Source organism: Puntigrus tetrazona, unplaced genomic scaffold, assembly GCF_018831695.1.
Source record: "Puntigrus tetrazona isolate hp1 unplaced genomic scaffold, ASM1883169v1 S000000060, whole genome shotgun sequence".
Lineage (NCBI taxonomy): Eukaryota > Metazoa > Chordata > Actinopteri > Cypriniformes > Cyprinidae > Puntigrus > Puntigrus tetrazona.
In genome coordinates this window covers 115,915-127,500 of record NW_025047739.1, presented here as the reverse complement: position 1 = coordinate 127,500, position 11,586 = coordinate 115,915, and the positions used below count along the sequence as shown (strand labels likewise).

Sequence of the window (11,586 nt, the reverse complement as noted above, 5' to 3'; positions counted from 1 at the left end):
CTGCTCGGTTGGTGTTCATGCTGAGCTGCAGTCTCAGTGAATCCGAGCGCACGGACAGCGGCCGCACCGACACCCGCACCGACATCAGCACCGTGCAGCATCCCGAGCTCGCAGACATGTCTCCAGCGGAACCGAATCACCGCGGACTCACATCATCTCCATCTTCACGAGCGGCGGCGGCGACCGACTCAAAACAGGAAACGCGTCCGTCCGATATTTACGGCCCCCTCGATGTGACGTCAACATGTAGTTCCGCGTGCGGACGCGCGTCAAACTAAACCAATAAATAACAAAAACTTTAACAAGTCAATAAAATATACCGTCGAATATGTAGTAACAGCCTATTCATGTGATTAATGTAAAAGAGTATGTTTTAGATTTATTGCCCATGAATGCTTAGAATAAATACGTGCGATTTTATATCATTATTATTATTTTTAATTATTTTTATGATTTTGCAATGGAATTTACATTTAGACATTTAGCACACGTTTTTAACTAAAGCGATACAAATGAGGACAAAGGAAGCAATCAAAACCAACAAAAGAACAATATGACAAGTACCGGTCAATTATTGCAATTATTGAGTTATTTGTATAATAATTATATTATCATTAAAAAGAAAACAAATAGAATAGAAAAGAGAAAGCTGGTGTTTGCAGGGTTTTTTTCCTTTTTCTTTTTCTTTTTTTTTAGAAAACAAGCAACTACAAAACCATATATAAGGGGAAGATGTTTTATAAAATAAAATAAATAAATAAATTAGTATACTAGTATATTATTATAGTAGAGTGTTACAGTTATGGGATCAAATAAAGACGATGTGTTTATTATTATTATTATTATTATTACTTGTCAAGTTCAAAAGCCTTTTATTTTGTCACCGCCCCGTCGCGTTGTGACGTCATGCGTCCTGCGCTGCGACGTCGTGGTTTTATGAGACTGATAAAAGGTTTGTGTTCTGAGCCCTCAAGCGATTCATTTGTGTCAAACGCTCATAAGTGTCTTAAAGTCGTGCTCAATAACACGGTCGTATTCCAGACAGTATTTGTTGCTGCTAGTTTTGCACGCAGTGTTCTTGCTCTGATCTATAATGCTGCATAGTTTATTTTCTCGCAAATAGCTGCAAAATATGTTCCTGCTGTTTTTCTGGACTGCATACATCAGGAACAGAGCGATTCATTTATTGACTTTATCTTAAAGGTGACAAAAAAAGTTTCCAGGCAAGCAGGAGCCCTGACACACAGTTGAAGATGGAGTTTATTAAAGTGGAGATTGTGGACATGAGTGATCTAGAACCCTGCAAAGTGAAAGATGAATATACTGAGGAGGAGAGAGGTTGGTGACCATTTATGATGCTTGATGACCGATGAGAAACCTTAAAGGGATTGGTTGCAGTTATGCATTTGGGAGATGATTTTATCCAAAGCGAGACACTATCAAGCAATGTCACCTTCACAATTTAATACACAAATTAAAAACTGTTAAATGTGTGAAATGAAAACACTCTAACGCAGAACAAGCTTTCATTCATCTCTTTGTTATAAATGCACTCTTATTGCAGAGTGTTACCATTTTATTTCAAGTTATTGAGGATTTATCAAACATGAACATATTAGTATCAGAAATTGGTTTGCGTATACACTGGATATCCTGTGACTATATTGCTGTATGTTGTGCTGAAATGAAAAGCTTAACTTACCATCATCTCGAAATAAAGCTTCATGTTTGTACTGTATATAGTCAGTTATTTAATTATGACGCATATAATCCTGGTTAGCATAACAAATTAACATTAGCATATCCCTGTAAAATGTTACGCATACTAAATTACCTTCTATAAAATCAGGGAAACTTTAGATTTAAAAAAATCTTACATGTAAGTGATTTTTCTTCTTACATTCGTACGATTTCCTATTAATTAAATTTTAAAAATGCAATTTAAAAAAATAAATAAATAATTTTACTTAGCCCACTGGCAGATAATTATTCTTGAAAGACACTTTTTTTATTTATTTTTTTATTTATGAAAACAATAATTTTTATCTTGTATAGAAAGAATTTTTTTATATATTTTGGCTTGAAACAAGACAAAAAATGTAGGCTAGAAAAACATTATTTTTTGCAGTGAATTATTTATCCTTATAAGGTGGTTGTGTACAAATGCTGGCAACACACATAACAGTACAAACACCATGGAAAAGGGAATTGAGGAAAAAAAAGTAGCGTTTTCCATGCATTTTTAGACACGATATGTGAAAGTTTCAGTCATTCCTCCTCTAGAGGTCCTTCTGGCGATGCATAATTAACTTTCTCAGCCACATAAACAATGAATGCAACCTGGAAAAAACTATCAGCATTAATTTTTGCAGATTCCAGCATTCAACTATCGGTGCCGATTAATTAGCAAAACCGATATATCGGTCGACTTCTAGTCAGAATTAACTTTAAGCATTACTTAAATTGCAATTTATTTAAGTGTTCGATTTCCTGGAACCGATTAATTTTTGACTGTTTAATGTACTTTAATTTTAGAGCAGATGGAGGTGAAAGAGGAAGGAGAAGAACCGGAGAACCGCTTTATAGAAACGCCTGAAGATTTCAAAGCTGGAGAAGAGTCTTTGACTGAAGAGAAACATTCCTTCTCCTGCCCTCAGTGTGAAAAGACCTTTGCGCATAAAGGAAACCTTAGGGATCACATCAAAATCCACATCGGAGAGAAGCCGTACGCGTGCCGTCTGTGCGGAAAGAGCTTCGTTCACAAAGGACACCTTAATGATCACATGAGGATCCACTCGGGAGAGAAGCCTCACGCCTGCCATCTCTGCCCGAAGAGCTTCACGTGCAAAGGAAGCCTTAGCGGCCACATGAGGGTTCACACCGGAGAGAGACCGTACGCCTGCCATCTGTGCGGGAAGAGCTTCACGTGCAAAGGAAGCCTGACGTGTCACGAGCGCGTTCACACCGGAGAGAAGCCGTTCACCTGCCCTCAGTGCGAAAAGAGCTTCTCGCACAAAGGAAGCCTGAAGTGTCACATGAGGCTTCACAGCGAAGAAGGGCCTTTCGCGTGCAATCAGTGCGGGAAGAAGTTCACGCAGCAAGAATACCTGAAGAATCACATAAAGATCCACGCCGGCGGGAAGCCGTTCACGTGCCATCTGTGCGGGAAGGGTTTAACGTGTAAAGGGAGCCTGAAGTGCCACATGAGGATTCACACCGGAGAAAAACCCTTCACGTGCCTTCAGTGCGGAAAGAGCTTCACAAACAAAGGGAACCTTAAGATCCACGCAAGGATTCACACCGAAGAGAGTCCGCTGACCTGCCTCCAGTGCGGAAAGTGCTTCACGCACAAAGAGAACCTCAAGTGCCACATGAGAGTCCACACCGGAGAGAAGCCCTTCACGTGTCTTCAGTGCGGGAAGAGTTTCGCTCGGAAGGTAATCCTTCAGAACCACATAAAGACGCACTCCGGGGAGAAGCCTTACACGTGCCACCAGTGTGGGAAGAGTTTCACCGATAAGGGGTACATCAAGCGGCACATGCGGAGTCACACCGGAGAGAAGCCCTTCACGTGTCCTCAGTGCGGGAAGAGCTTCACGCACAAAGGGAACCTTAAGATTCACATCAGAATTCACACCGGAGAGAAACCCTCCAAGTGCCCTCAGTGCGGGAAGAGCTTCACGCATAAAGGACAGCTTAAGGATCACATGAGAATCCACACCGGAGAAAAGCCCTACACGTGTCCTCAGTGCGGAAAGAGCTTCAAGTGCAAAGGACACCTCAAGACGCACATAAGGACTCACACCGGAGAGAAGCCCTACGCCTGCCTCGAGTGCGGCAAGAGCTTCACCGTCCAGAGGAGCCTGAACATGCACATGAAATACCACTCTGGAGAGAAGCTGCACGAGTGCTCCGAGTGCGGCAAGAGGTTCGCGGAGAGCAACACCTTCAAGACGCATCTGCTCATTCACTCGGGAGAGCGGCCGTTTAGTTGCGACCGCTGCGGGAAGAGGTTTATCCTGGCGGCGCGGCTGAAGGCGCACCTGAAGCTTCACACGGAGGAGAGACCCTACCTGTGCTCTCTGTGCGGAGAGAGTTTCAAGCTGCTCGGGAGCTTAAAGTCGCACCAGAAGATACACGCCAGTGAGAAATCGCACGTGTGCCCCGAGTGCTGTAAGGCTTTTACCAGAGCCACGTACTTGAAGCGGCACCAGCGGACCCACTCCGGAGAAAACCCGGGGCAGGGTTCATTAGCTCAAGAACCGTGAAACCGCAAGTATGCCTACTGGAGAGAAACCAAGACAGGGGTTTCAGCGCCGCTCTCTGGTGGACCCTACATTGGAAAATGGATTTTAAACACTTAATGTATCTACTGCTTCACTTTATCCAGAGTAGAGCAGTCTTTGGTAAACAGTGTGAGACTCAGAGTGGTGAAAGGGGTGAAATAACCGAATGCTGTGCTAATCTGTGCTCTTCAAATGAATGTAAGGCATGTTAAAATACTAGATAAACATGCCATTTATGCCACTAAGACAGTGCAGTTTGGAAAAAACAACACTATCCCCTGATTTCACAGGCAGAGCTTAAGCCTAGTCCTAGACTAAAATGTAAATGTGAGCTGCTTCGGCTGAAAGAAACTCACACGGAATGATCTTAAAACACCAGCAGTGCTTTTGTCCTAATTGATCGATGGCTTAATCTAGGCTTGAGCTAAGACCTGTCCAAGAAACCGGGCTCATTGTGATTTTAACATGATGAGTATATAAAAAAAAAAAAAAAAAAATATATATATATATATATAAAAAGCCCAGTTGTTGTGTTCAAAGTACTAAAACTGACAGGCAATGATGCCTCTAATTAAAGGGATGGTTCATCTCATAATGGAAATGAAATGTGCTGTTAATTTAGGCCTTCCAAGATCACGCTGGTTTTGTTTTCATCTTTAGTAGAACATTACATTTCGAAAAGATTTTTAGCTGAAACACGCTGATCCGTAAAATAAAAGTCAACTAAGAGTGAAAAAGCATATGAAGCATGTTTCCTGTTGATATATTGAGGTTTTATGAAGCAAAAAAATGAGTCTGTGCAAGAAACTGAACATTATTTACAACATTATCACCTTTAATCCAGAGCCGAGTGAACCAAACCCTTAAAAGAAGGGGCTCAATTAACGTTTTCATGATTTATCATTGTTTATGTTAAAAGGATAAAACACAAAGCATCACTAGGGATACTAGGAAAACGTTCTTTACTGTTCTAGATCATGTAAAAAGTCACGTACATCTGGGATTGCCTTAAAGTGAGTAAATTAACAGCACAATTTAATTTATGGAGAACTATACTGAATGCTTTTCCATGCCTTTGCTGCAGATTGAAAAATCAAGCCACTCATTAAAGATGCACATACTTGACTTTTTTCTTTTAAAAGCGCGGTCGATCACATTTCCGTTGTTATTACAGTCTAAAGGCAGCATTTATTCCCTCCTTTGTGAATATTTTTGTATTGCATGTCTCAGTGGTCTCTTGTGTGCCTGTATGATTGCTGAATGACAATAAAGTTCATCTTGATTTATGTACCTGGCATTCTTTACCTTGAGGGCCTTAGCACTAATTAGAAAGGACGACTGTAATGTTAATGATAACAAAACCACTCATGATGTAAATGGTTGAATTAATGTGATGAACTGCTCAAGATTTGTATTAATAGTTAAAACTATAAGCTCTTATTTCAAGCATAATATATTGTTATTATGAAATGTAAAGATTTTACTTACAGAAACTTGTACAGGTTTGGAACAATAAATGCTGACATAATTTTCCATTTTGGATGAACTATTCCATTTTTAAAAAGACAATTAATTACTTCACCGTCAGAAAATGTATAGTTTTTACTTTTCACTTAATTTCAGGCTCATGAGTCCATATCAATAAAAACATACATACATGTTTATGTTTGACATCCATCCATTGTCCTAGTTCATTTTTGGCTGTTTACACATGGACCTGGAATTAAAATACATGTTTAATCAAATAAATCCAATCACAAGTAGTCACCATTAGGAGTTAGGATTGTGTTAAGTGTGGTTTGGATCATTTTAGTCCAGATTCTGATGATGATGCCAAGAAATGTGATTATTATATAAAGAAAAATAAAAGATATTTGAAAACTAATACTATTTTCATAAAAACAGTCAGTGAGTAATCATCAATAAACAACGCCATTCAAACAATTTAAAAAAATCAGTTATACAATTTACACATTTAACTCTATAACCTTTTGTAGATTTTCTTTACAAAAAGTGCGATTTAGAAACGAAATCGTTAGACCGAGGTCTTTTATTTTGCTTCGCGGAGCCACTCTGACGTCATTACGCAGGCGCCGGGACTCCGCCCTCTACCGCTACATAGAGGTGAGGTTTTTATTTCCAGATATTCAGCGTTTAAGGTGTGTAAAACATCAGCTTTTGTTTCAGATTATTTTCAACTAACACGTTCCACGTGATACCAATTTCTCATAGGTTCTTATTGTGAAATGAATGTATTCAACGAAATAATCTAAGGCTTTGTGTGCTGAGAGGTTTTTTTTTTGTGTAAATGGCGCCAAAATGTGCGAATGTTATTTTTTCCTCCATAAGGCGCGTTCACCAACGAGAAACATGATTTACTTTGCCCTTCATTTCTTTCTCTTTACTTTTTTCAGTCCATCTTAAACCTTTCACAAGTCCTCGAGTAAACCAGAAGAGAAACATGGAGTTTATTAAAGAGGAGCCTGAAGACTCGACTAATACAGGATCTTTCAGAGTGAAAGATGAAGAAGTTGAGGAACCAATAGGTTGGTTTTATTTCTCATAATGTCTCTTTGGCCAGAAAAAAGTGCAAACTACCCAAATATGAATGCACTAGATGCAACTTGAAAGGACAGATAGTAAATGCGTGTTAAATTGGGGCTGTGATACACCCAAAAACAAAACCATATGTGATATATAATATTCTGCCTAATGTCATCCAATGAAGTGATGTTCATATTGAGCCCGAGACACACTGCGTCATTTCCGGCTGCTCCAGATCAAGGACTGGCGTCGTCAAACAATCACAGACGATTTCTGACTCGCCTCGATTGTGTCACGATACCAGTCTTTTTTCTGGGACAGCCGAAAATCAAGCAAACTACACAGGATACACGTTAAACGACAGCACTTTAAACCACACATGATAACTATCTCTTGATTTTAAAGCCTTTAATACAAGCATGACTCATGTTTTATGACATGGCTTATAAAAATGTATTAATATTGTACAAACTGGATATAACTAACCAGCCCTAGTTTAAACATTTATAGCCTATTTCAGCAATTAATTGAAGCAAGATAAGCGTAGTCTAAATAGTTTTTAAGCACTGTTTTATCTAAAAAATAATATCAACCAAACATTTTCTGTCAAAAGAGAAATTAAATATACTAATATACTTGAGAGTATTGAAAATATTGCAGATACATTTTTATTTCCAAAGAGAGGCACTAGATTGATGCATGTAACTTGAAAATTACTTAAAAAAAACTTTAAAAGTTGTGTGTTAATTAGGTAAAGCAATAGATGAATTGAAAGGGGAAATAAGCATATATAGCATTAAATATAAATAGCTGTGAAAAAGTTCATATCTAATAATAATATGCAAATATTAAACAAATGTTTAATTCTAATAAAAATGTTTTATCTATCTCTGATAATCCCGGGTTTTTATGATCGTACAGGTTTGTTTACACCTTAAACTGTTGGGTGTTTCAATGAAACTCAAGTTAATGTCTCCTGGTCATCATAGCAAACAAATGAAATTATCTAAAACAATGCTGATCAAATGCATTTATAAGACAGTTTAGATAAAGGAAGACATTTTGAAAACTTTTTGGCATGTTTATTAAATATTGCGATTTGATTTATTTTCCGTATTACTAATTTGACAGAAAATCATATTTGAAAATATGTAAAATCGGAATCTGAATGAACATCACACACTGAACATAAACACACACACAAAGTTACTCGGTGACTTTTGCCATCTATTTGTATTTGGGCTTGACTTTTTGACTTTTTTGGTTCTCCCTTTCCGACTTTGTCAATTATTGTAGGCCTGATGGAAGTAAAAGAGGAAGACCGAGAACTGAATGAAGTTGAGGACAACCATCATTTCCAGACGCCTGAAAATTTCATCGCTAAAGAAAAACTTTTAATTGACTACAAGTCAGAAAACCTTTCACAAGCAGGATGCCTCAAAGATCACGCTAAAAATCACAGCAGAAGGAGGCCTTTCACGTGCCATCAGTGTGGAAAGGGTTTCAAACGTAAAGGACACCTTACTATTCATTCAAAAGTTCACAACAGAGAAAAGCCTTTCACGTGCCATCAGTGTGGAAAGAGTTTCAAACACAAGGGCCATCTCTCTGCTCACGCGAAAATTCACTCCGGAGAGAGGCCTTGTTCATGCCATCAATGTGGAAAGAGTTTCACGAACGAAGAAAACCTTAAGTGTCACATGAAAACCCACGATGGAGAGAAACCTTTCTCGTGCCGTGAGTGTGGAGCGATCTTCGCCGATAAACCAACTCTTCAGAATCACATAAAAACTCACTGCGGAGAGCGCTCTTTCTCGTGCCGTCAGTGTGATAAGAGTTTCGGTCATAAAGGACATCTTAACATTCACATGAGGAGTCACACCGGAGAGAAGCCCTTCGTGTGTACTCACTGCGGAAAGAGGTTTATTCATAGAGGACATCTTAACGATCATTTGAGGATTCACACCGGAGAGAAGCCCTACGCGTGCACTCGCTGCGGGAAGTGTTTCACGCATCAAGCTAGCCTCTCCTGGCACATGAGAGCTCACAGCGAAGAAACACTGGAGCGTTACATGAGAGTACACCCCGAAGGGAACCCTTTCAAGTGCCATCAGTGTGGAAAGAGCTTCCTTCATAAAGGACACCTTAACGATCACTTAAGAGTTCACACCGGAGAGAAGCCGTTCACGTGCCCTCACTGCGGAAAGAGTTTCAGTCATAAAGGCTACTTTAACGTTCACGCGAGGATTCACACCGGAGAGAAGCCGTTTGTGTGCCATCAGTGCGGAAAGAGCTTCACGCACAAAGGGAGCCTGAAGTGGCACATGAGAATCCACGCCGAGGGTCTGTTCCCTTGCGGCGAGTGCGGGAAGAGTTTCGCGTATAAAAGAAAGCTCCAGATTCACCGGCGAACTCACGCCGTCGAGAAACCTCTAACTTGCCTTCAGTGTGAAAAACGATTCACGTGCGACAGAAAGTTTAAGTGTCACGTGAAAACTCACTCGAAAGTCAATCCTTACTCGTGCAATCGGTGTGGAAAGGGATTCGATCAAAAAGCACACCTAAACGAACACATGAGGACTCACACCGGAGAGAAGCCCTTCTCGTGCCATCTGTGTGGGAAGAGCTTCAGTCAGAAAGGAACCTTTAACGTTCACCTGAGAATTCACACCGGAGAGAAACCCTTCCCCTGCCATCAGTGTGGAGAGCGTTTCGGTAAGAAGAGAACCTTGAATGTTCACCTGAGGACTCACACCGCCGTCAACTTCGCGTGCCATCAAAGCGCGCGAAGCTTGATTCAAAAAGCGCACCTTTATGATCGTGTAAGAGTTCATATCGTGGACCGGCCGTTCTCATGCCATCACTGCAAAAAGAACTTCATTCATAGAGGACACCTTAACGATCATCTGAGGATCCACACCGGAGAGAAGCCCTACGCCTGCCAGCGGTGCGGGAAGCGCTTCACCCATAAAGCAAGCCTTACGTGGCACACGAGATCTCACGCCGATGAGGAACGCTTCCAGTGCCGTCAAACGGAGAAGAAATGTACAAAAATGTAGACGTTGAGAGTCAGAGAAGAGTCCTGAAGCCTTACGCGTGCCTGCGGTGCGGGAAGGCGTTCTCCAGTAAAGCAGGCCTTACGTGGCACACGAGATCTCACGCCGATGAGGAGCTCTTCACGTGTCACCCGAGCGAGAGGAAGGGCCCGGTCGATGGAGAGAGTCCCATCCGCTCCGGAGAGAAGCCTTACGCGTGTCCTTTGTGTGAAAAGAGTTTCAGTCGTCAGGCCATCCTTCAGAGTCACGTAGAAACTCACTTTGATGAGAGCTCTTAGGGTGAGCGGCGAGCGTGTGTCTGGTACACATGTAGCGTGTTGACATCTTTACATCTGTAATACATATTCTATTACAACCACCACTCTAGAGTTTTCTATTAATTGAATTCAGTCATGTATATTTAGGTTTATAATGGCTCTGGTTCTCACTCTATGAACATGAGTTGTAGTTTGCGAGTAAAGCAGCAAATGCTTTCATTAACATCAGTTGCCTCGGTAATAATCTGTTCATTTGATACATACTAGTGAAAATCGCTGTGCACAGCGTAAATGGTTAATAAATTGTACTCTGGCTCGGTTTAAGGCACTGAGTACACCCTTAAAGGCACAGTATGTAATGTTTTGACTAAAGCGTAACAGTAGCGTGTTTAGCAAACATGCTAATTCACATGCTTGTTTCTCTGTGCAGCTCTCAATGTAGAAAGAAACCGCTTTGAACTACACACAACCTTCACCTCATTATGAAGCACTTGCTCACTGTGAGTATAATAACCAATAACTTTTGTATGAAGCTCTAAACTGCTCAGTGGTGACCTCTGGTAGATATTTATAAAGCTTTGAAGTGGTGTACACTACCATTGTATATGAAAATCTCTGTAAATCTTGGTTTACACATTTTTTTTTTTAGCATTAAACTACTTTTATTCAATTTAAAAGCAGTAAGAGCTAAAACTTAGTTTGGTTTTCTTTTGCCAATTCCAAGGACTTTGGGAAATGATGTACTAATAACAGACTACAATGTTGTCAAACAATCCCTGTATAAATAGATCCATGAAAATGACACCCATCCGCCTCCAGGCCAGTAGTTCATGTCACTTTGTAAAGAAACACTACACGCATGCAAATACTAACAGGACATATGTGCATGATTTTAGAGTTTCGCTGTTCTCTACCGGTTATGGTTATTCTCATTGTCCTGTGCGCATTCAGTGTTATCTAATGCCGTTAATTTACACAACAGACGTATTTATGGGGCCTAAAATTACAGACGTTTAAGAACGATACCTGGCATGAAGCAGGACTATCACCTTGTAGAATCTATTCAGGAGCTTCATGCCAAAAACATTAATGTCACCCTCCACTGATTGGAAAAAGTTGTTAATCGCTCAACATAGTCTCTAACAAACAACTTCGCTGTGCTGGAATATTAAAATAATAAAAAAATAAGTAAAATAAAAATTATATGTAATGTAAAATTATATGTATATGTGGTCCAGCAATTGGCATCCTTTAATAATTTATACGAGCTCATTTTACAGAAATAACCTTTTTCCCGTACTCTTATGGTTCTTTGATGTCAGACACAAACTCCCTCATCTGAGCTCTTATCTAATGAGCTAATGATCTGAATCGGTGTGTAAATTAGGAAGACATGCTAAACGTTCAGAGCCGAGGAGCAAGACTGAAAACCTGCACAGTGCT

At 40.2% G+C, this 11,586-nt stretch overlaps 3 protein-coding genes across 4 annotated transcripts in view; 2 read left to right on the top strand and 1 right to left on the bottom strand.

The window, feature by feature from the left end:
- Positions 1-228, bottom strand: part of sharpin (SHANK-associated RH domain interacting protein) — a 6,052-nt gene extending 5,824 nt beyond the window's left edge. Inside the window, exon 1 of the mRNA XM_043229717.1 lies at positions 1-228. This exon is cut by the window's left edge and continues 50 nt beyond it. Coding sequence (XP_043085652.1) covers positions 1-118 — 118 coding nt within the window. The 5' untranslated portion in view covers positions 119-228.
- Positions 229-887: 659 nt separating this feature from the next.
- si:dkey-33c14.6 (gastrula zinc finger protein XlCGF57.1) lies at positions 888-5,572 on the top strand. 2 transcript variants are annotated; one of them, XM_043229706.1, is made up of 3 exons: positions 888-952; positions 1,204-1,338; positions 2,541-5,572. In XM_043229706.1, the coding sequence occupies exons 2-3, from the start codon at positions 1,315-1,317 to the stop codon at positions 4,266-4,268; spliced, it is 1,752 nt and encodes a 583-aa protein (XP_043085641.1). In that variant the 5' UTR covers positions 888-952; positions 1,204-1,314; the 3' UTR covers positions 4,269-5,572. The 2 variants fall into 2 exon arrangements, with proteins under 2 accessions (XP_043085641.1, XP_043085640.1); XM_043229705.1 differs by having other exon boundaries at positions 894-952; positions 2,536-5,572.
- Positions 5,573-6,365: 793 nt separating this feature from the next.
- LOC122332402 (gastrula zinc finger protein XlCGF57.1-like) lies at positions 6,366-10,951 on the top strand. The gene is made up of 3 exons (XM_043229707.1): positions 6,366-6,410; positions 6,701-6,832; positions 8,127-10,951. Exons 2-3 carry the CDS (start codon positions 6,748-6,750, stop codon positions 9,887-9,889), a joined length of 1,848 nt encoding a protein of 615 aa, XP_043085642.1. The 5' UTR covers positions 6,366-6,410; positions 6,701-6,747; the 3' UTR covers positions 9,890-10,951.
- The last annotated feature ends 635 nt before the right edge of the window (positions 10,952-11,586 follow it).

Bases quoted from the DNA above. Each gene is read 5' to 3' on its own strand.
- LOC122332402 (XM_043229707.1), top strand. From the start codon at position 6,748: ATGGAGTTTATTAAAGAGGAGCCTGAAGACTCGACTAATACAGGATCT. The intron at 6,833-8,126 runs GTTGGTTTTATT...CAATTATTGTAG, and splicing joins AGAAGTTGAGGAACCAATAG to GCCTGATGGAAGTAAAAGAG.
- si:dkey-33c14.6 (XM_043229705.1), top strand. From the start codon at position 907: ATGCGTCCTGCGCTGCGACGTCGTGGTTTTATGAGACTGATAAAAG. The intron at 953-1,203 runs GTTTGTGTTCTG...TTTATCTTAAAG, and splicing joins TTTTATGAGACTGATAAAAG to GTGACAAAAAAAGTTTCCAG. The intron at 1,339-2,535 runs GTTGGTGACCAT...CTTTAATTTTAG, and splicing joins ATATACTGAGGAGGAGAGAG to AGCAGATGGAGGTGAAAGAG.